We start from the raw sequence: 23853 nt of genomic DNA, 5'->3' as shown, positions 1-23853 counted from the left end.
GGGTGAGTGAGGGTGAGGGGTTGAGGGTGAGTGAGGGTGAGTGAGGGTGAGGGTGAGTGAGGGTGAGGGGTTGAGGGTGAGTGAGGGTGAGGGTGAGTGAGGGTGAGGGGTTGAGGGTGAGTGAGGGTGAGTGAGGGTGAGGGGTTGAGGGTGAGTGAGGGTGAGGGTGAGTGAGGGTGAGGGTGAGTGAGGGTGAGGGGTTGAGGGTGAGTGAGGGTGAGTGAGGGTGAGGGGTTGAGGGTGAGGGGTTGAGGGTGAATGAGGGTGAGGGTGAGTGAGGGTGAGTGAGGGTGAGGGGTTGAGGGTGAGGGTGAGGGTGAGTGAGGGTGAGGGGTTGAGGGAGGGTGAGGGTGAGGGTGAGGGGTTGAGGGTGAGTGAGGGTGAGGGGTTGAGGGTGAATGAGGGTGAGGGTGAGGGGTTGAGGGTGAGTGAGGGTGAGGGTGAGGGGTTGAGGGTGAGACAGACAGAGCAGACGGCGCAATCACACACAGGAGGCTGCACGTACGGCAATCGCAGAAGGCTCACGCACACAGCGTGCATAAGGTATACCTACATAGCAGATGATGAAGTGAATGTACACACAAACTGTGCCTACAACAGTAAATGCATTCCTTTAGAGAACACACACTTAGAGTATGCAAAACATGGCGCACGCCTGCGGGCATAGTCACAAATAGGCACCCATACAGTCTGCGAGTACAGCAGACGCATGCACACAGCAGAAGGCAGACTGCATAGAAAGACACGAGTGGAGCGCACACGCAGGGACATTCACAGCGTCCACATGCACAGAGCGGGGTCACAGCTGACGCGGCGCTCGTGCAGGATACAACACACATGATTGAAGAGAGAGACAACTTGGAGGAATGCTTGTAGGTGTGTGTGTAGACGATGAGAGTGTGAAGCAGCAGGAATTTAATCTCCTATTTTTTTATATGAAATGTTGAGTTGCCCATAAAACCGTGTCTTGTTAAAAGGGTTATAAAAATAGTTATGATTAAAATCCGTGACTCGCTCAGTTTTCTGATTGACATTGTATCAGCTGGGATAGATAGTCAAAGCTGTCTAGTAGAAACTTCCAGTAAATTAGTATCGGGAGAGGCGGCATAACATGATTATTCGCTCTGCATAGGAGCTCTTTAGATGATGCAGTCTAATAAAAAAAATAGAGGTTTGCCAATGACATTTTGCTCCAAATTCAAAGATACAGCTAACTGCTGATTTACCTTAATCAGTGACACGGTGAAGCATGAACGCATGCGGTAATGACGGAGATGCAGTTCTTGACCCGAGTTACAGTTTCACGTTTCTTACTGGGGGTTGTTTTGCAACTTTACAGATTGGAATAATAATAATCCACTTTGCTGAACAATATAACATGTGAATTCACCATGAACCTATTGCAACTCGGTGTAAAAAGATAAAATCCCAAATCAAGACACAAGTATTGTTGCAAAAGGTGGTGTGAAGCAGCATGAAAAGACAGCACCAACCCTAACGAAAACGAGTCAAAAGAAACACGAGAGACGGTGGAGGGCATTGCTGTGGGGAGGGGGGAGGAGAAATGCGACACGGCGGGCAGGGGAGGGGGCGGAGCGGGTAAAAAAAAAAACAAGACGGAGAGAAGGCAGAGAAGGGGAGGGGGGAGGAGAAATGCGACACGGCGGGCAGGGGAGGGGGCGGAGCGGGTAGAGCGGCATGTGGGTGTGAAGCAGCCGGGGCCTTTGAAGTGAAGCTAAGCTTCACTTCAAAAGGTGTGGGAGGAATGCGGCTGAGGGAACAGACGGCGATTTGGTGATGTGCACGCGCATTTTAGGTCAATGCGCAAGCGCATTGACCTAAAAGCCACGGGCACAGCACCAAATCGCCGCAGTTAGGTAAACTTTGTTTAAAGCCCTATAGTCTCGCTCTGCTCAATGCGCATGCGCATTGACAGGCGAGACCTAAAAAGGAGTCACTAAACAATGCCCTAAAAAGGCTGCTGCATATGTTTAGGAATAGGTGTTCACTGCTGTCGGGGAGGGATAAACCCTGGAAGAGCCATGACCTATGCATGCCATGGACAAATAGGGACAACGTATAATGGAGTGATGCTGAAGCAAGCAGATACAGCATGTCTTCTTGAGACAGCGTATGCACTGTCTACAGCCAAGACCTAAAAAGGACTACACATCAATTCTCGGTTGGTTTCTATCAGGATGTCGAATCATCAAAATGGTAAGAGTGTGATATTACACAGCCTTTTACTGCTAGTGATATGTCAGGTTTGGACCCCTGTCCCAACCTTAGTGGCTCGAAAGCTTTCTATTTGTTTTTGATTCAATAAAGTAAGGGCACTGATTGGGCGATACAAAAAGCAAGAGGGGCGTGACCTCTCTGTTTCCCTTCTGCACATCTCACATTAATTTCTCCTGAAACCAGGGGTAGCATGGGTGATACCAGGGGGCTAGCCAATGGTAGCTTTCGCTAAATGATGTCCATTCACAGTGGTGATGCAGAAAAACCCCAGCAGCTCTTCTTCCATAGGCTTTGGAGATGGTTGATTTAAAAGCTGAGAACCTCTGAAATATGTCTTTAGAAGGATGTTAACAGTTAACCAAGATTCCAAGGAGAATCATATGAAGGTTCTGAAATCCAGCAGAATATTACCCGTTATCATCTTAGGCTAACCTCACCCAGACATTGCCAGAAGGTTCAAAAATTCGCTGGTGTCCAACTAGGAGAGGGCACCTGCAGAAAAGCCTTGCCTCTGTCTGACTGATGCACACCCTCGAATAAAGAATGTATGGAAACAAAGGTGAAGTCCCTGTAAGCCTAGAGGAGCTGCTGTGCTCAAGAAAAAGCCAGCCGGGCAGATCCCATCCGTCTTTGGCCGAGGTAAAAAGATATTTATCCAGTATTAGGGTATCTTTCATAGATTCACATGCCTGAATCATTCCCCATTGTCGGATGGGAGTCCCCGGTACATAAATAAAGTAATGTCCCATTAGACATACAGAGTAATAGGCCAAAGGCCTCACATTTGTAACATATCCAGGTCCTTTGTAATAAGGACCAAACTCTAGAGAGCAACCAATCAGCTGCCACCACCCTCTGGAACCTTCCTGGAAGGAGCTCTAGTCCCTCAGATTTTCTACTGCACGTTGTGCTAAGGGAGTCTCCACTGAGCTCTGCTCAGGTTTTTTCCTCATCTTTGGATTTAAGGTATTTTCTTCAGATATTTCTCCATCTGAGTGAAGTCTTTACTGTCTTCATGTCAGATACTCCTAAGAAAGGCCTTTTTAGGCCATGTTATACTTTCAAAAAGAACAGATTGCATGTCGACGACCAGCATAAGGACTGCCTCTACTGTCTTTATCCAGACCATACTCCTGAAGACTGCAAAGTATGTCGTACTTTTTCAACAAAGACTTTAAAAGGTCGTGAGGGAAGGCTTTTAACTTGGCTGCAGAGACTTAAGGACAACGAAGACCCCTTTTCCTCTGAGGAGAGTGAGAGCTCATCGAAATCCTCTTTAAAGACTCCTCAGAAAAGGCCCAGAGATGCTTCTCCAGGTCCTTCTGCGCATCAACCTCAAAAGAAGACGCAGGAAAAATCTTCAGAGGCTCCAAAGCTTATGGTTTTACCTGCCAGGGAGTCTTCTCCCCTTCAAGTGTCGAAAAAAACAGCTTTGGACCCTCTAACTCCTCCGCCGAGGGTGAAAGACACTCTCAAAAAGCCTTCCTCAGCCCCGTCGATTACCACCTTGTTGACGATGGCCTTTGCGACGACGAAATCTCTTCAGATTGCCACTGGAGTGACTTCGTCGACTACGACAATTTCAACCCTCTCAGTCTCGTCGGCATCCCTTTCGTCAACGACAACGATGCCTTCGTCGACGGCACGTACCCCTTTGTCGACGATGATCAAAATCAAGAAATCCTTGTCGTCGTTGACGACTCGCTTGACGACGACCTCGGCGACGAGTGCCTCATTGTCGATGATACGCACGTCGACAAAGTGTACTGTTGACGACCATCCCGTCGATGACTGCTTCGACGACGAGAGGTTCCTCATCAACGGTAGTGTCTGTTGTAACCATCGACGTTTCTTCGTCGACAACGTCTATACCGACGACGGCCTCATCGACAACACCTACGCCAAGAACGAAAATTACATATTTTCATCAAAAAATTAAGAAACAAAGGCTGTCGCCCTCTCTTACATCACCCAGGAGGGTTCAACCATTACTTCCCTCTCACCTTTTGGATGAGGATTGGGATGAGGATGAGGACAATATGTTTAGAGCTGAGCTTAATGTTAAGTATCAGGAAGACTCTGATTATGATGATCAAGACATGGATGAGCAGGCGTACTATCATGACGACAGCCATCATCAAAACCACAGATGGTTTGTCTTCCTTCAGCCTTGGTCTCTGACCTGCAATTTATGATATCTGACTACAAGAAGAGGTTCCCTACCTCTGCGTCGTCTCCCGCTCCAGTTCTCTCTCCGCCACAGAGAGCGCAAGTCCCACCTCCACCGCTTCCACCGCCTATTACCATTGAGGTGCCGGTGCCACCCTTTCCATTTACGGACGAGGAAGAACAACAAGAAGAGGGGGAGATTCAGGAAACGCAGTCACATCATGACGAATGGGACGACTATGTTACCCCTCTTCCAGCATCGCCTTTGCCCCCTCAGGCGTACTCGCCTCCCGAAGATATGGAGAGAGCAGCACAATGGTTCAAATTACCAATGCCTTCTCACCAACAGGACTGTTTCCTTTATGATTTCAAGGAACCATTCAAGAAATCTGTTAGGTCTATGCCTATCATAGACTATATTTGGGATCAAGGCATCAAGATAATGCAAAATCCCTCTACAGTTCCTCCAGTCCTACCAAGACTGGGCAAGAAATACAGGGCTCCAGACGACGCTACAGCCTGCCTCACTGGGCATCCAAAGCCTGATTCTGTGATTACTCAAGCAGCTCAACGCATATCAAAAAACCCTTCTGCCCCACTTTCAGCACCCCCGGATAAAGAGGGCAGACGATTGGACAATATTGGAAAACAGTTTTCCTCCATGTCAGCGCTAACAGTACGAGCGTCTAACTCATTAGTGTTATTGGGACGCTACAACAGGCAGTTGTGGTCAGATATTGCACCGTACTTAGAGTCCTTGCCGCAAGAGTCTAAAGACGAAGCAAGAACGATGCTTCTGGAGGGCGAAAGGTCGGCTTCTGAAATTATAGACTGTGCGATGGACATTGCATCCTGTGGTTTCCGCCAACTGGCTGGGGCGGCAGTTCTGCGGCGCCAAGGGTGTCTTAAGGCAACGACATTCGGCCTGAAATTCAGACCAAAATCCTTGACATGCCTTATGATGGACAACTCCTTTTTGGTACCCATATTGATGAGGCCCTCCAAGGTATCAAAAAATATACAGATACAGCCAGAGCTCTGGGTACCCTTCAATGTAAAAGCACCCCTTTTCGTGGGTCATGGGTTAGAGGACAATATTCTAATAGAGGAGGCTACCAACAATATAGGTCTTCATATTCCTACTCTAACCAACAATACAGACCACAGTTTCATCAGAGGCAACAGGAGCAGACTTCGTACAACAAGTCTTCTTTTCGCGGAAGAGCCGACGGCAGAAGGATTCCACGCGTCGCCAATGACTTCTCTCCACCGCCAGTCTGTTTCTTTTCCACCTTCCAGAATGGGGGGAAAAATGTCCCACTATCTTCAAAATTGGAATCAAATCACAGCGGATCATTGGGTTCTCCAGCAGGTGCAGTTTGGACATTCTCTGGAATTTGTGCAAACTCCATCGCCAATACCTCCTCAACATATGAATCACAAACATTTACACCTCTTACTCCTGGAAATACCATCAATGCTCCAGAAGGGTGCTATAGAACGGATACCTGTCTAAACAAATACTTGAAAAAGCAATCATTTTGCATGGTCACTATCCATGAAGTCCTACAACTTCTCAATGCAAAAGACTACATGGTGTCCTTGGACCTCCAAGATGCCTACTTTCATATTCCTATCCACAGAAGGCACATGAAGTTTCTGAGGTTCGCTGTGGCGGGCAGACATTTCCAATTCCGGGTCATGCCTTTTGGGCTCAAATCAGCCCCTCGCATCTTCACGAAATGCCTTTCTCCAGTGGCTGCATACCTCAGATAACAACACCACCAGATCTTTCCCTATCTCGGCGACTGGCTCATCAGGGCACCCTCTCTCGACAGAGCAAGAAGGTCTTCCAAAGCCTGTCTGAGGCTTTTCAGAAGATTAGGCCGTACCCTCAACCCAGACAAGTCAGTTCTACAGCCTTCTCAGCGGATAACATTTGTGGGAGCTGTCCTGGATACGGTCGTGAAAAAAGCATACCCATCGCAGGAGCGACAACAAAAACTCCTGCTTTTGTCAGAACTCGTAAGCGCAAGAAAATCTCGTTCAGTGCTCCTATTCAAATCCCTCCTCAGAATGATGTCTTCCTGCATTCTTCTAGTTCCTTACTGTCGACTCCGCATGCGTCCTCTTCAAGAGGCTCTCTCCGCTCAGTGGTTTCAAATCAGCGGATCCTTCGACGACATCATATAGGTGACTCCTCAGATGATTGCCGCTCTCAACTGGTGGGCTCAGCCAAAAAATCTGTCTCGAGGCCTATCCTTCCTAACTCAAGACTCCCCTCAAGTTATAACCACGGATGCGTCCTTGGAAGGTTGGGAAGCCTTCCTTCAGGAGCTTCAGATCAGCTGGAAGTGGTCGTCTTCCAACGGAAACTGCACATAAACCTCCTAGAACTCAGAGCGGTCTATCTAGCCCTCCTGGCTTTTCTTTCCAGAATAAAAGGTTCACAAGTGCTTGTCAGAACGGACAATACTACGACAATGCACTACCTGAACAAGCAAGGAGAGACTTGTTCACTCTCACTCTCTCAAGAATCTCAGAATATTTGGAACTGGTCTCTTCAGCACAGAGTTTCCCTGCGAGCGGAGTATGTTCTGGGAAAAGACAATGCATTGGCAGACTCGCTGAGCAGAATGCAGACAACCTGCCACAAGTGGGAGTTAAATCAAGATACTCTCAACAGCATCTTCTCTCTGTGGGGCGAACCACTGTTGGATCTGTTTGCCATGCGAAAGAACGTCAAATGCTAACACCTCATAAGCTGGCATCCCCAACGGGGATCTCTGGTAAATGCATTTTCAATAGCATGGTTCGACGTATTCGCCACGCCTTTCCGCCCATTCCCTTGATTCCCAGGCTCCTCAGGAAGATGAAGGCAGAGCCTTGCACGCTGATTCTAGTAGTCCCAGCATGCCCTCGCCAACATTGGTTCATGGAACTTCATCTCCTCTCCCTGCAACCTCCAATTCCGTTGACACCGTTTCCATCCCTCCAACATGGCAACTAAACACAGTACTTGCTCAGCTTATGAAGCACCCTTTTGAGCCGATGCACAGAGCTGACCTCAAGTTCCTTTACTGGAAAACTGCGCTCCTGCTTGCCCTTGCATCCGCAAGACGTGTTAGCGACCTTCACGCTTTCACAATACAAGATCCCTTTCTTCAATTCAAGAATGACAGAGTAATTCTTTGAACTAATCCAAAATTTATTCCAAAAGTACCGTCAGATTCCCCCTGAATGAACCTATTGTCTTAAAGACTTTCTTTCCAAATCATCAAACAGCAGCTGAACGAGCTCTACATTCACTCGATTTGAAACGCTGCCTAAATTCTACCTTGACAGAACAAAAACTTTCCGCAAGTCCAACCAACTTTTTGTGGCTTACAGTTTGTCCAGGAAGGGTTTCCCCCTCACAAAACAAAGTATTTCCAGATGGATCTCTGGTGCTATTGTCTTCTTTCACCAGCAGGCTGGTCAACCTTTACAATCAAGAATTCATGCCCATTCCACTAGGGCAGTTTCTACTTCTATGGCACTGTTTGCCGGTGTGCCCATCACAGACATTTGCAGAGCGGCAACATGGAAGACGCCGCATACATTTACCAAACATTACTGTTTGGATACAGAGCTAACAAAGGATGCTGCAGTGGGACAGGTGGTGTTGCGTCATCTATTTCGATAGAGGTGAGCCTTCCTTCCTTCCCACCAGCCATATATATATATATATGCAACAAATTCCACTCCAATTTCCAGACGGCAAAGAGTGGGACACGAACCACAAGTAAGGCTTGTTGACTTACTTCTAATTTATCACAATATTACGCGTTTCTGACTACTATTGTCCTTGCTCACATACGTAGGAATGCATTTCGCCATGGTTTTTAAATAAACAATTTTTAACAAACACCATGTGATGTATAAACATAAAGAAAACACTTTCTAAGGACATTTTGGATGCAACTCATTGTAGTCTGTTTTCTTCTTTCTTCTTTCTTTATCACAGATAGCATATCCATTTCGGCATCAATGCAGATAAATTAATACGTTAATGCATAGTTGGTCATCATCATAGATATATATATATATTTATTAACTAATGCTTTTATGTTATTTATGCAAAAGGAAATGTGCTTATCATTGCTTTCTAATCTGATTCAGGCATGTGAATCTATGAAAGATAGCAAAACACACAAGATGATGGACGGAATGTTGCACAATGGCAACACATTCACCCCCAGTCACAGATCTGGGTTTAATCCATCGTTATTTTGCTCACCAAGCCACTCCAGTTCAGACATGGCCATATGCAAATCAGTCTTGACCTTGTGCCTCATGGGAACAGTCCAGACCGAACTGCCAAGCCATGTCTTCCCTGGACCGGAATCAAGCATCCTAGGACCGTTTTCTGGCTATCAGCCGTCTTGAGCCAGGATAGCTTGACTCCAGTGGCTTAGTGAGCACGGGACCCACGTCTGGGCATACCCTTCCCACATATGAAAGATAACCTAATACTGGATAAGAAATGTGTTACTTACCTGTAACTGCAGTTATCCAGGATTGGTATCTTTCATAGATTCACATGCAACCCACCCGCCTCCCTTGGAAGGGCTCACCTAGTACTCTCAGTTGAACCTCTATATAGTACTGTGCTTACGAAAATCTGAGGGACTAGAGTTCCTTCCAGGAAGGTTCCAGAGGGTGGTGGCAGCTGATTAGTTGCTCTCTAGAGTTTGGTCCTTATTACAAAAGGACCTGGATATGTTACTAATGTGAGGCCTTTGGCCTATTACTCAATATGTCTAATGGGACATTACTTTATTTATGTACCGGGGACTCCCATCCTGACGACGGGGAAGGATTCAGGCATGTTAATCTATGAAAGATACCAATACTGGATAACTGCAGTTACAGGTAAGTAACGCATTTCTTTTCTGGCGAGATAGTGTGTACCCATGGATGCCATTTCACCTAGGCTAAGTTATTTTGTGTATTTGAAGGTGCAATTCAATGAACGTTTAAGGCCAAAAGGTATGACTTCCAGGTGCCCTGACACATATGGGTTTACAGGGTTCACCCTAAGAGGTGCCCCTACCAGGCATATCCTCTGAGAATGGATTCTAGAGACTGTAAATACTACATAAATGATCAGTAAAAGGGTTTGGAAACTAGAGGGCTGAAGGAATATAAAGATAGTAGCGAGAAAGGTGCATACTCTGTGTTTCTTCAACCAGGTAACTCCTATGGAAATACAGGACCTCAGGTAGGGAATTGTTTTGGGTTAGTAACTTAATTCCTGCCGTGTATTTTCACCTTATGTGACTATGAAAGTGTTTTGACTTCATGTGAGGTTTGAAAGTAGTGGCATAGAAACGTCGCACTAAAAACCAGACATATGATGATCACATCACAGTCATTATCTATGTATACAAACCCTTGTTTATATCCCGTGACTGTGGAGAGTGTGGTGTTGGACAGGGGTGGCTGGCACGTATATGCACAGGTCAGGCGGGCAGGCAGACGACCAATTGGGTGGGTGAGTGCATCCAGGCAAGGCGAGTGGCAAAGAATACAAATTAAAGCACTTTCCTTGCCTGCTGCAAGTTTGATGTCCTCCTTGGTCCCTCCTTTATCGGCTCTGTGTGCTCCAGCTTCCAGGAAATTCTCCTAACCAATCCTGGTGCTACTCTCACCAGCATGAGAGCAGCACCACCATTGGATGGAGCGTCCTGGCTGGACGCTCCTTCTGGCCCTTTAGGCCTGTGATTGGTCTCCACCCAGCTGTCTAAGACAGCTGAGTGGAGAGCTTCAAAGTGTGCTTGTCACTTTGGCCGGCTGAAGAGAGCCGGACAAAGTGACATGCGCACTTTGGAGGGTCCATCTTGCTCCTCCAGTCCTCTATGCTGCCAATCGGCAGCAGAGTTGGACACCCCCCCCTCATTTATCCCAGCTGGAGGCTGTTGCGTGCTCAACATGAAAAATAAAATTAGCAATGAAATCATTTTATTTATCACGTTTAGTGCCACTGCAGTGGGTAGGTGGCTTCACGCCCCTCGCATTGACGAAGAAACCGCAGATGGCGCTGGAAACTCATGTTAGGCACCCATGACACAGCAAGATATCTTGTTGGCAGGGTCGGATTGGTAACGCGGGCATTCGGGAAAAGGCCGAAGTGCTGGTAGCAGAGCTCTAGCAGTGGGCTGCTTTTTTGGGCAGCCTGGGGACTGTTAGGACGCCGCCAACGGTCCAGTGGGTTCCTGAGTGGCCTTTCTAGAGGCAGATGGGCCGAGGTATCGCTCCCTTTCTCTCGCTGTGCCATCCCATTAATGTATGCTGATTGAGCTGGTGCAGGGGGCCTGGGCAGAAGTGGTCTCACTTGCATTCATGTGCAACTCAGCAGTGCGAACTCATTTGTGCTTTTTTTTTTATCCAAGTGAGATTAATAAAACATGCCCCCACCCCCTTTCTTTTCATAAAACTTCGCTGAAGCAGTGTTTTGCGGAAAGGCAATACACAAATATGGGCCACTTTTTTGGTGTGCCCGGGTCGATTTTTTATCCCAGTGGAAAAAGATTGCCCCAGGAAAGTTTCATACGTGTTTTGTCTACCAAATTGGGAATATTCAAATTGTTTTGGAGACTTAGGTTCGTGGATCATCCTTGTTAATCTGACCCAGTCAGCGATGTTAATAGTCAAACTCTGTCGAATCTATGGACAAACATCATGTATACATACTGAGTGACCTGAGATAAGGCCTCACAGGGCCATTGAATCTGCCAGGCCACATGCAAGATTTCAGAGGCTCTTCTTGTTACATAGTTATCCCGGTAAGATTTTATATTTCTATCGTTTAAAGGGATAGTATCAAGGCTTCCTAATTCTCACAGTTGTCGTTTCCAACTGTTTACATATTCTGACTTCTGAACTGCTTCCAACACCCAGATCACATCAGATCGAGAACTATTTCCCCAAAACCAGTGGACGGCATTAGCTGCTTGCTGCTCATGCAAACAATCCCACTGTTCAAGCTGTAATCAATAATATGGACACGTTTGCAAACTCGTAGCTCATTTTCGATTACTATTAGTGCAAACAGGCTCATCTAACCAACCATGAGAATATAAAAATACGAGAACTGTAAGAAAAAATAGTAAACTGTTTCACTTTGTTATTCAGATATGTAAGTTATAAAGACAGAAGACAGTAGGTCTAATATTCTCCCTTCTAATATTCTTTAGGGCAAACTATACAGCTGCACTGACAGTTCCAAGATTACCGAAGCGGACTGCAAGTAAGTCTTGTTACACAATCTCAAAAAATGCATTTTACCATGGAAGGGGTCGGATTCTGTAGGGCTGGTCCAGGCTGTACATTTCGAGTATTATAGAATGTACTTGTTCCCATAAATTTAGCATTCTGTTTTATGTTCCCCCACTTGACACTTTTTGTGATCTTGAGCACTTCACTAGACAAGTATATAAATACAAGTTGAAGATGAGTGGAAATAAGGCAAAGACGAGACTCCTATGTACGGTACCAATGTTTTCAACAGTTAATACCGGGTCTCTCAAACAAATGCTCAGTGTGACTCCGATTTATGTTTGTTTGACTCAAGCAACAGTTTGAGAATTAGCTCAGGTTTGTCATTTCACAAGAAATTTGAAGATTTAATATATACAAAAGTTACTGCTTTACAAGGCCTAGGATGATGGCATTCTCAGTTCTTTTTTAGCTTCTTGTAAAAACAGTTAAGAACGTGATGAATGGGACTGTTCACCATAATTTCAGTTTTAAGACAAAGCATTCAATCAGTAAAAGCATTTATTCTGAAAACAGGAATTTTCTCAATGTACTCCCTTCTGAGCACCACTTGATAATCACAACTGCCATATTCAATCATAATTTAAACACTGATGACGTCTAATTTTGATTAAAAGTGAAACACTACAAATGTGATGAAAAATGTGTACTGAGACTGAACCACTGCTAGGTTCGAGTTAGATAAAAAGAATTGAATAACCTTCCTGAAACCCTCTAAGGTAGATAGCTGTTGTGTAGCCAATGCCATAGGGTTGAACAATGTGAGGCCTGCACAGAAAATTGGTGACTCTCCCTACTTTTGCACAGAAAAAACTCCTTTTATTTCATCTAGTTGGATTACACAACTACAAATGTTCTGCAGATCACCACTGTAGTACCTGTAGGATAGAATCTTTTATTGTAAGAGTTTAAAGGGCCTGCTGAAAATGTATCCGTTTTTTGCTAAAGGTCATAATGCAATGTTGTGCTAATTCTGAATTTCCAAGATTGTTGTCAAAAACTATATGACAATGAAGTAGGGCTCTTTGGTAAACTGTTCACTATTGCTTTTTTATTCATTTCTTCCTGAGAGCCCCTCAATTTTGAACAAGTATGAGAGCCATCCTGGAACTGAAGTGTTTTCATTGTATGGGGGCAGAGACGCTGCAATGTTTTCTTATGCTGATCACTCATTTTAAAACATTATGTTCCTTATCTAAGTGTTCCGGAAGACTCAATTTAGATGCACCCAGCATTTCGCACCCAAATAGAGAGTACAAATTGTGCACAAATACCACACATCCATAATTTTCCTTTACATGTTGCCAGGCAATAGATCGACTTTAAAAAAAAAAAAAACTTTATCACTCCTAAAATAGCCATCATTTCTAAGCAAACCAACAGGCACATTCAGTTCCTCCTATTTTGCTGTTAAATCTCACTCTTGAGTGAGCCCAAAAATGTGGAATGTCTGCAGTCGGGTTGGAATGCTAAGCCTGTGTATGCATGGTCTTGGATAACTGATATCTGGTGGAGGGGTAAAAAAGTCAGCAGACACTGCTAACTGTCCTACTGTGCAGTTTATCACTGATTTCAGTCCTTCCTCTCATCTTTTCTCGTCTCTCCCATCCCCACAACCACAGAGGGAATTTCATCACCTACAAAGATGGCGACGTCACCCACCCCATCATCCAACCCCGCAGCTGGGAGAACAGCAAGTTTGACTTTGACAACGTTCTCACGGCTATGATGGCGCTCTTCACGGTCTCTACGTTTGAGGGCTGGCCTGAGTAAGTACAGCGCGCTCCATGCCCAGTGCACGTGAATTCCATCATAGATGACTGATTCACAGTCAGCAGACAGCTGTTTGGATGAAAGCTCGAGATGAGATTAGTAGGTCTGCATTTACAGAAGTAATTGAGAAATTAAAACGAGAGCCGACTAGTAATCTTCTCCCTCCAAGTATCCTTCGTATACGAAGTCTGATAGTCCAGTATGTCTTTCAATTCGATTGCACGTTCAGATGTTTAACACAAGAGGTAGTTTGGTGCACAGATCATACTACATCTGAAGTCATACACACAGCACACACCTCTGCCCAAGATTGGTTAAATATCAAGTATACAAAAAAGAAGGTTTTAAAAAAAAAAAACTGTTCCACTATGGCATTTGACCACATGAGGGAAATATGATAATAAATTAGAAAGGAAATAAAGATCCTTTGTACTTCTTATTACATGTATGTGCCCTGTGGTGAAAAGTCCTGCAAACAAGCTCAGTACTTTATTTGTAAAAAAATATATGCCAGGGCCCTCGTCACAAAGCTACTCCTGGCTACACTGCCCATTGACGCTGTCAGTGCAGCCAATTACAGTAACACCAAAACAACTAACCATCACACTTGTTGTACAAGCGTGACAATTCGGTCTATTCCAGGCCCCCAAACCTATGAGAATGGCTTTGGCGACAGGCATTAGTCATTTTTAATATATATTGAATTAATAAACAACTGTAGTTATGCAGATCTCCGAATTAGACAAACAGCACCACCATGTGGCAGGCTGGCATAAGTGCTGGTGTTGGCAATTAAGTGCAGGTGCCAAGCACCAGAAACCACCAGCTCAAATTAAGCACTGATCTAGCTGTAAATGCTTTGCACTGAATCCAGTTGCGGTACTTGGGTTTTTGCAGATTGGTCCATTTGTGCCCAGTGGAAAGAGCGAGACGAATTAGAGAAATAAACAAAATATCAACCAAAAGTAATACAAATAAGTAAATGCCAATAACCTATTACTATAGGCAACTGGAATGTTCTCCCTTTAAATTCATTGAATATCCAGAAACCCATATTACACCAAAAGAATTAAGTAAAAACCATGCAGAACGGTCTGTTGCAATATCCAACAAATTGGATGACATTCAAGTATGTGTGTTATCTAGTTTGTTCAAACCAACATGAGGGCAAGTGTGAACTAAAAACACAAGACTAGTCCTTTTTGTGCCCAATCAGCGTTAAAGACTATGGTCCGGGCTAGACATTCCTCAAAGACTAATTAGGTTAGGGCACAATTCATTTGAATTTTTAATTTTGTTTATCCGAGCCAAGTGAGGAGCATGTGTGAGGTGATTAATGGCTCATTCTGAGGACCTCGTCCGAATATGCCAAGCCCTTATCTGAATTAAACAAAAATGTGTTTCTGGTGTCCATACCGCACTCTTTATCTGTACTGGTGTTTTAAAGACAGTAGCTGACTGGCAGAGAGTGTAATGTTTTTTTAAATTCTGTTTTCACATTCTGTGATGTTTTTTGATTTTTTGATTTCTATTAACCAGCAAGTCGTTATCGTTTTATTTTAATTGAGGTCTGACCCTGAAACATGGTTTCACAGTTTGAAAAGAGACTAATCTAATATCGTGTGTGAAGGAAGTGGTTAAAATCTCAAGACCGACAGAATGTTCAGAACAGCTAGTTCCTGGTTCTGTCTCCTTCTCTCTAACCTTACCCTGACTGTTTCAAAATAGACCCTTTTCAAATATCTTGATCAGGATTTCCTCCAATCAATGCTTTGATTATAAACATAACGCACGAGACATAAAGCAGAAGGCGGCTGTTGATTGAAATTTAATTTTACACTATATGAAAGGCAATGGGCGGGATAGACTTTTTTTCCAACTTGTGAATCATAGCTTGCCATGCATGCCTGCTATATGACTGCAGGTTAAGTACCACACCTTCAGGTGATCCTAGTTTTTGTCTTTATCATCAGAACTTTGCACACTTGGACTTAAGGCTGGCAGTTGGAATACTAAAAAAACATTAAGGTCCTCATTACAAGTACGGTGGTACCAATACCGCCGTACCTGTGGTGGTGGTCCGACCACAAGTGGGGCTGTCGGACCGTCACAAGACGGCTGCAACCGCCAGGATCTTGGATCCCACGGAGGGTGGGAAAGCGGTGGTGCCGATTCTGGCACTGCGGTGCCGATTATGACCTGCCTTTCATGGCATGGAACCAGCCATGAAAAGGTTGACAGAAAGGCAGGGAAGGGGCCACAAACAGAGCCCACGACGAGTTTGCCCATTGGGGACTGGGCACGGGCACACATGTTGTGTCCCCCTCTGCTTGCACTGTAGTGCATGCACTGTATGCAATACACAACATGGTGCATAGCACACAGTGAACCAATGTGCAAGCAGCAGTGAAACAGCAGTAGCATGTGCTGCAGGCTCTCTATGAACCAAAGCATTCCGCCACAGTTACACAGTTGCCACAACATCGTCAGGCTGGCATTGTTGTCGTAATATGGCAGTCGAGTGGACGCCAACTTTTCAGCATTCTCCCGACCGCCGCTACAGCGATTGGGCGGTAGGACCACCAAACTCATAATCGGGTCCTAAGTGCAAGGCCCAGGGTAAAAAATTCTGCTGGCTAAGAAAAAGCAAGTACTTGATGAAGGTTTAGCACTGAATATATGGGTTACTTGGTAGCTATGAATTCTTGAATATAAAGCTTGTGCCATTTTGTATATTCTTTAATGTGTGGCAAAGTAGATGACCAGTGGGGCTAGAGGGGCTACTTGAAAAAATTTACTTTCCATTTGTCCGAAGTTCAAAGGGAATCCGTCTGAAAAGTGTGCTATCTTTGTACGAAGACGTTGGCCTTTTACAGAAATGGAGTACCAAACTATGCATTAGGAGTAGCTAAATTATGTGCCAAAAAATACTAATTATGTAGCATTTTTATATCTCCATTTTATCGTACAACAACACAAAATTTAAACCAACGCTATATACAGTAGGAGATTTCTTGAGAAAGAAAATATAAACTTCCAGCGTATCTTATTCCAAATGTTGTTTTCCAACCATTAAGGATTTTATCTTGTATGGAAGCATACATCCTTTAACTACCACTGTCCTTTTAACTTTCAACAGTAATACAGTTTGTAAAAAAAACATAAAATGTTGGTTTCAGCAGAGATCAAAACTACATGTGCTCACTTCTTGTCATAAAAGGCGTGCCTCTTATTTTTCACATCCCAGTTAACCCTGGGCATAGTACTACGTAGCGTAGCAGCTACATCAACAACATTCTCAGATGCATTGATAAAGCACTTTTACATGCCAAAAAGCAAATAACCAATTCACGAAAGTGAACTTTTTCAATGAAAACATTAGGCAATGAGAGAGGTGATGATGTTGGGGTCCCCCTTAACCTAGGGGGAGGACCAAGCAGATGCCTTGAACACAAAGAGCATAAACAAAAAGCACATCTTGTTGAACTTCGGTGGTGGTCCCATCTTCTTAGGACCACCCCAAGCACAGTTATTGGCAAAAAAAACAATCCCAATCAAAGCCCCTGCAAAGCATTATGCGACGAGATTAGCAGTGGGCAGTGAATATTATAGTATCTAATATAAAAATAATTCTACAAAGAGCTGCAATTCAACTAGTCGTTATTAGATGTCCCTCGCGAGTCAAATGGAAAAGCATTGAAATTATTCTTACATCAAGCTGCAGTTCCACTAGTCGTTACTAGATGTCCCTCACAAGTCAAATGCAAAACCATTGAAACCCTTTCATTAAGCATTTGCTGAGCGTGAACAGCGTTGCAAATCATATTTTTATCCCACTTGGACCAATTCAATTAGCCAGTCTCACTCTTCATGTTTTGTCCATACACGTAAACAGACTGCAAAAATGTATCCAAGTAACTTTTGAAAACACCAGCCTGGCTAGGCTAGTCTTGACCGAACTAAGCCACACCCATAGAATTCCTACCATCCGCAAGCAATGCTAGGGTAGGGCAAGAAGGTCTGGACCACCAGCCTGCCCCGTACACACATCAAACTCTCATGAGAAAGCTGAGATCAAGACAAACTCAAGTGCTTTCAGGTTAGATATATACATTTTTCTGTTCCTACACCACTGGGCGAGGAGGTCACTGGCAAACACAAACTCCACTGCTAAGCTTCTCTACCTCTGTGCAGTAGTGCGCACAGCTGTTTTTTGGAACAAGACCATATTACTGTCTGATAGATAATCTCTTGTAATAAAATGCGCTATCGCTCAAATGACCCGGCCGCGACGCATCATTTTCACGTGTGTACACTTGCAGTGCCTTCTATTACTCGGTGAGCACCCTAAAACCCGGCTTGTTCCCCCATTAGCAGTACAGACTATCTTTGTGTATTCAGATCTGCCAGTGGCCCACAAAGCAGCACTACACAGCACCAGGCCATCTGTCTTCAGGATACCAGGTATTACCAGTTGCTGTTGCTGCAGTTCTGCAACTGCACGGTATTGTTTTCTTTTGTATGCATCATAGCATGCCACCTCACACCAAACCATGCCTTGTCCCAAGGGTGGGCCTGGCACTGTCTTAACCAGCACTCAACACTTCTTTGACCTATGATCTTACTAACCTGATTGTCAAGAATCTGTCATTCCTTACTGAAGGCTTCCAGTGCCCTGGATGTATTGTATTCCTCTACGTCTCTCTGTGCTCACTGTGCCCCCATGTGTTGGGTGACGTGATCACCTGTGAACCCATTTGTAGATGTATAACATCCAGCTAACCTGTGTGTCCATCGCTTGGGCATCACATTTTGTCTTTCTTAGTAAGATGTGATAATAATGAAGTTTTCCCGACATGGAAAAATGGGTAAAAACAAACTGGTGTTGCGCCCTCAGCCCCTTGCTAATAAAGATGAGTAGGGTCGGAGAGATGAAAGCCCGAAGCCCCTCGACTGAAATTCGATTTTTTTTTCATAATCCGTGTGAGTCAAAAGCCCTCCTCAAATTTTTGCTATCCTTCCTAAGTAGCCCCACATGAAAGGACATATGACTGAACTAAACTGCAGGAACATTTGTAGGGTTGATCTTTGCCCCTACCTACATGAGGTATCCAATTAGTGGGCTGTGTTATGGCTTTCCTGTCAGATCTACAGATCTGTGGCATCTCCTTATTTGCTCACCAGTCACAAAATTAAGTTCTGATGACATTATGTGAGACCGTAATGGCATTTGTGACCCCCCATGTGTTAACAGGACCTAAACTACCCTGTAATATATAGATAACGAAGACGTGCCCTTCCCTACTCTGTGCCATGTAGGATGCGTGTGGCACAATGAACGGGGCAGCACCTTGGGATAACATAAACTATTGTGGTTTTGCTTTCTACTCGCCGATTCCAGGACTTGACTATGGGTATTATCGTTAACCAGACTGAAAAGGCTGATTTGATTGCAGGTTGTCACTTGCCCTAAGTGTTCCCACATTTGCTAGGAAAACTGGCTGAGCCTTGAAGCCTGTTGTACAGTCTGGTGCGTCAAGTTACAGATACAGACAAATGTCTCACCCAACACCTTGTATATATATACAGCATGCTTGTGATGCTGCCGCACCACTTCTCTGGCTTGACCAGCACCCTGAACCATATTCTTATATTTTTTTCCTGACATAGTTGTATTTGTCTACCACATGGAAGCATGCCTAAGAAATCTGTAGAGTTTGTGTCAACCACAGGGTCTGGTAAAAGCTAAAGAAGCATGTCACTGAGACCAAGTTGACTTTCAAACCAACTGGAAACATCAGACAATGTTGCCACCCTTGTCCGGTGGTTTCCAAACAAGTGAATCGTCCTGACTCAAGCTTTCCACTGCAAATTGTTGTGATTTAGAGAAATTCGTGATTCTTTTATGATATTTGTCCTCCTCACGAAGACGTATCAAGTCTTTAATGACGAATTCAGAGAAAATATCGACGGCATAGGAGGGAGGCTGGTTTAAAAGGACTGAGTCCCGGGTTTGTTGAATTTCTAGTCCGGCCAGCAGTTGTGTTGGATCGTCAGTTGCTTTGACAGCCTCAGGGCTTCCCATTTGTATCTGTAAAGTCCCAAGATCTTTGCCGACAATTGCAATTGTCAATTTTATTAACAACCACATATACATTGATGGCGATTTCGCCAGGTGGATCAGAGTATTTGGTATTATGATGTATAGGTACTGAATGCGTATTCCGTTGTCGACATTCTAAGATGGTGGAATTCAAGTGCCTGTTTCACAATACTGGGCACAGTTGGTCCTTTTACTGTTTTGAGGAACTGGTATTGCGAAATATTTGTATATAAAGAAAATGGCGATGCTGGCGTTTTGTGCAAACATCGACAAAGGCGGTTGCCGAAACACGCTTGTGCGCCCCGTGTTCCTGAGAATAAAATTTGGAACTTGCCCCCGTGAGGACTGTCATCTGTGAAAGGGTACGATTCCCTACCGGAAGTGAGAGTAATCTCCACCACAATTGTTTGTTGGAAGTACGGATAAACAATATCACAGCCACTTAATCCTTTCACAGCATGTTTATTTAAGTTCGGTTTAGGCCAAAATCACTCTAACAGCAAGGAACTGCTATTTATGCTACTCCCTCCTAGAGCAGTATCTTGATCAGTTTCCCTGCGCGCGTCAGAGCAGGCAGGGAAACATATCACAAGTCTGCTCCCAGCGGTGGGAGCATTTTTTAAGCTCCCACCGGCTTTGAGCAGACTTTGTTTGCTCCCGTTTGACTGGAGTTTCAAAATTGCTCCCGCCAAGCAGGAGCAAACATAAGTTTCAATTGCTGTGTCCCGGGGTGGACTCAAATGGGACACAGATAATGAGCTGGGCCACACAGGGCTCAGGTTGGGGGGGGGGGGGTGAGTGGCCCGACCCCTCCCCTTAAAATAGACGATGGGCCCCTGGGGATGAATACAACCAGAGGAGAGGGGCCACACGCTCCTCCCCAAATTAATTAAATTAGGCCCCAGGAGATGGGGTCACCAGGGCAGGAAGGAGCTCATGGAGGGTGGTCATGTGCCCCCCTCCTCCCTATAACATATAATTTTTGCCCTAGGGGATAGAGCCTCCGGGGCTGAAAAGTGCCTGGGGAGGGGGGCTGCGTGCCCTACCCCCTCAAAGATACTTTTGGCCCCAGAGGACAGGGTCCATGGGGCCAAAAGCTGGCTTGGGAAGTCGGCTATGTGTGCGCCCCTGTCCCCAAAAATAAAAAAGTGTCATCCCCTCGGGCCCTTTATCACCTTGGGGGGGCTTTTGTTTTTTTAAATTTGCAGCAGATTTGCAGTTCCTCCGCGTATTCTGGTGCAAAATTTGTACTTTTTTTTTACTTAGCTGGGGTCCCTCTGGTACCTCATCACCAGACATAGTGGGTCAAGGCATCTGTACCCTGTCCCCTTGTATCTTTTGTTTACCTTATTTCAGGACTCTGGACTGAATCCCAAGTCCTAAGAAGGATTCCACCACTTCCTGTTTGAGGTGGTGGCAGCCGATTGGCTCTGCGGATCCTCAGTGGTGTAAAATGTAAATTTTTGAGGAACCTTAACTTCTCTAAAACTACTGAACTGATTTACACCAAAACACAAAAAGTACTCTTTCTAGGCCAAGATCTAGCTTACTGTCAAATTTGGTGTAAATTTGTTCAGCAGTTTGGACTGTAGCAGCATCTAAAATTCTTATGGAAAAATTAATAGGGCATACATGTTTTGGACCCCCCCCTTTTCTCAGCCCCCGTTTCACAGATCCCCCAGACACTTTCCATGTGCAAACAAGTCAAAAAGTTGCAATTTTTGTGAAAGTTTTGTGGAGATTCGTTAAATGTGGGCCATAGCTATTAGCAACACAAAAAATACATTTCCTATAGAAACACAATCCTAACTTCTCAAGGAGGCATCTTCAACTTCCTGGGTAACTTGGTTAATGCAAACTACTTGCCTTCTCGGATTGCATGCATTCTATAAGAATCCAGTCCATAGGCAAGCTTGCTTTGTAGAAATGTTCTGTTGTTTATTTCAGAAACATATATTTTCAAAACACTAGATTTAAAAACTCGTATAACATAAATACATCAGCCTACGCATTTCGTCCACACTTGAACGTCATCAGGGATCAATATTCGTTCACTGTCAATTTACTTCATTAAGTCATCCTGCATTTCTTCTCATCATTCCATTAATGGGGAAGATTTTCTTTTCAGCAGCGCTTTTCAATTTAACACATCTGGGATACAGATTTACTTTTCTCACTCCAACGTAAGCAAAAGCAGGGAAAATGTTTGGCTATGGATGGGTTAGAGACACTATTCCCACGGAAACCTAGGCCCCAGTAGGGAAATTGTTTGACTTTTGAGTGGTTGGATATACTATTCTCATTACAATCTGAGTAAGTGTAGGTAAACTGTAGGACTTTAGAGCGGTCAAATACAGTATTCCCAATACGACGTAAGCAAAAGAAGGGAAAGTGTTGGACTTTGGAAGGGTTACATTTACTATTCACACTCCTCTCAACAACAGTAGGGGAAGTATTGGACTTTGGGAAGGGTTAGATATACTGTTTTCACTCCAACATGAGCAACAGCAGGGACAATGTTGAATTTTGAAGGAAACAATTTTACTATTGCCACTCCACCTTAAGCAAAAGCAGGGAAAGTGTTGGACTTTAGAGAGGTTAGATTAATGAGTCCCACTTCAATCCAAATAACAGTAGGGAAAGTGTTGGACTTTGGAGGGGTTTCGTTATTTCAAAAAGTCAATAAGCAATAAAGATGCCTTTAAATCTCATTTTTATCTTGTCACATTAGCTACTACTTCAAAGACAGAGGTCAAATGTCAGCTTATGTCTTCATACAAATAGCTGCTTAATTTATCCCGGAGGCTGGTGTTTACTTTACATTCTCTGACTACAAAGTTAGAGGATTTTGTAATGTCAACCGTCTGACAATCGTGCTAGGCACCCTTGTAAAAAGTTTGTAAATGAACTGTACAAGTATATAAAAATATAGTTCAGTAGTTAGGAAAGCATTTCTTAACTGAAACAGATTTTAATAGGATCAAAACAAATCAGAATACTTTACTTGGTGATGGTGATGTGCAAATGATAAATATTTTCTAAAACACAATTTCCACACATTATCATTTGTATACTATATAGTTTTATCAGTAAAACTGCATGTTGGTAGGAATGTTTATGGCCATTGCAATGAAAAATGTCTGTCTATAAATGACAGTACACTACCGCACAACGCTTTAGTTATATATTTATTAAAAGTGATTTTTAAATATGAACTGAAAAACATTTCTGCCCCCTCCTTGACAATGCTATTGATGAACTAAGAGGCAAGTCAGGTGTCATGTGTATGACGTGTATCCTATATGTGAGCTAGTTTTTATTATACTTGGAGCAAAATCTTAGTTTATTAAATCAAATAAGAGAGTTAAATGTAGAGTAGACATTCTGAACTCACATATTTGAAGGTGCTTTTGTATGTGATAATGAAGAAAAAGGCGACTCAGTGACATAAAATATATTTGCCTAGGATCACACAATTTCAACAAGTTTATCAGCCAAGCATATTACAGTTAGGTTAAATAGATTATTCTAGTCACTAGACCTGCAGATCTGGCAACATTGTACAGATTTTTGAGGACTGAATGTAAAACAAAATAAAGATATGAGAGCATTTAAAATATAAAACAAATGTTCACAGATAAGTAACATGTAATTATTAATTATTTAAAAAAGCCATTAAAAATGTAGAATATTTAAACTAAATACACTTCCATCCATGCTACCCAAAAACCAATAAACAATTAAAGTGAATAATTAACTCATTTACAAAAACAAAATTAATATTCAACTAGTTATTAAATAAAAACATGATTAAAATAACTAAAATAACTAATAAATATAAAATGCAGTCACTATTTTATAATTAAACTGATCAAACAATCAACAATTAAATAAATACTAATTTAAATAATGAATTTACATAATTATAATTTAATAATTTATTTAAAATAAACATTAAGTAAAACAAAACAAAACTGTTAGATTTTGAAATACCTCCCACCCTAATCCCCTTCTAACCCAACAGCTCTCTACTAAATTAAAATTGCTAATTAAATTTAATACATTACAAATTATGATAAAAAGAAAAAAGAAATCTGATAATACGAATATCTTATAATACAATAACGTATATATATATTATTAAAATTAATTTAAAAATATTTTATACAATTATATTAAAGAAATGATCATATACAATGACGTAATAAAACAACACTATATACATTAAAACAAATGATATGCTTACTTTC

General features: G+C 43.4%; 2 protein-coding genes across 16 annotated transcripts in view; one reads left to right on the top strand and one right to left on the bottom strand.

Annotated features, from left to right (window-relative positions):
• The window catches only part of CACNA1C (calcium voltage-gated channel subunit alpha1 C), a 2299705-nt gene that overhangs the window by 1841910 nt on the left and 433942 nt on the right, over positions 1-23853 (top strand). For all 6 annotated transcript variants that reach the window (XM_078673661.1, XM_078673663.1, XM_078673662.1 and 3 more), the window contains 2 exons: positions 11646-11698; positions 13350-13496. In XM_078673661.1, coding sequence (XP_078529787.1) covers positions 11646-11698; positions 13350-13496 — 200 coding nt within the window. The remainder of the gene's footprint in view (positions 1-11645; positions 11699-13349; positions 13497-23853) is intronic.
• Positions 1-23853, bottom strand: part of LOC144808862 (uncharacterized) — a 433476-nt gene that overhangs the window by 320158 nt on the left and 89465 nt on the right. The gene's annotated exons all lie outside the window — the stretch shown is intronic.

The sequence above is a fragment of the Lissotriton helveticus genome, chromosome 1_1 (assembly GCF_964261635.1).
Source record: "Lissotriton helveticus chromosome 1_1, aLisHel1.1, whole genome shotgun sequence".
Lineage (NCBI taxonomy): Eukaryota > Metazoa > Chordata > Amphibia > Caudata > Salamandridae > Lissotriton > Lissotriton helveticus.
Note: the sequence above shows the minus strand (reverse complement) of the source record. Positions and strands in the feature narration are given on the sequence as shown.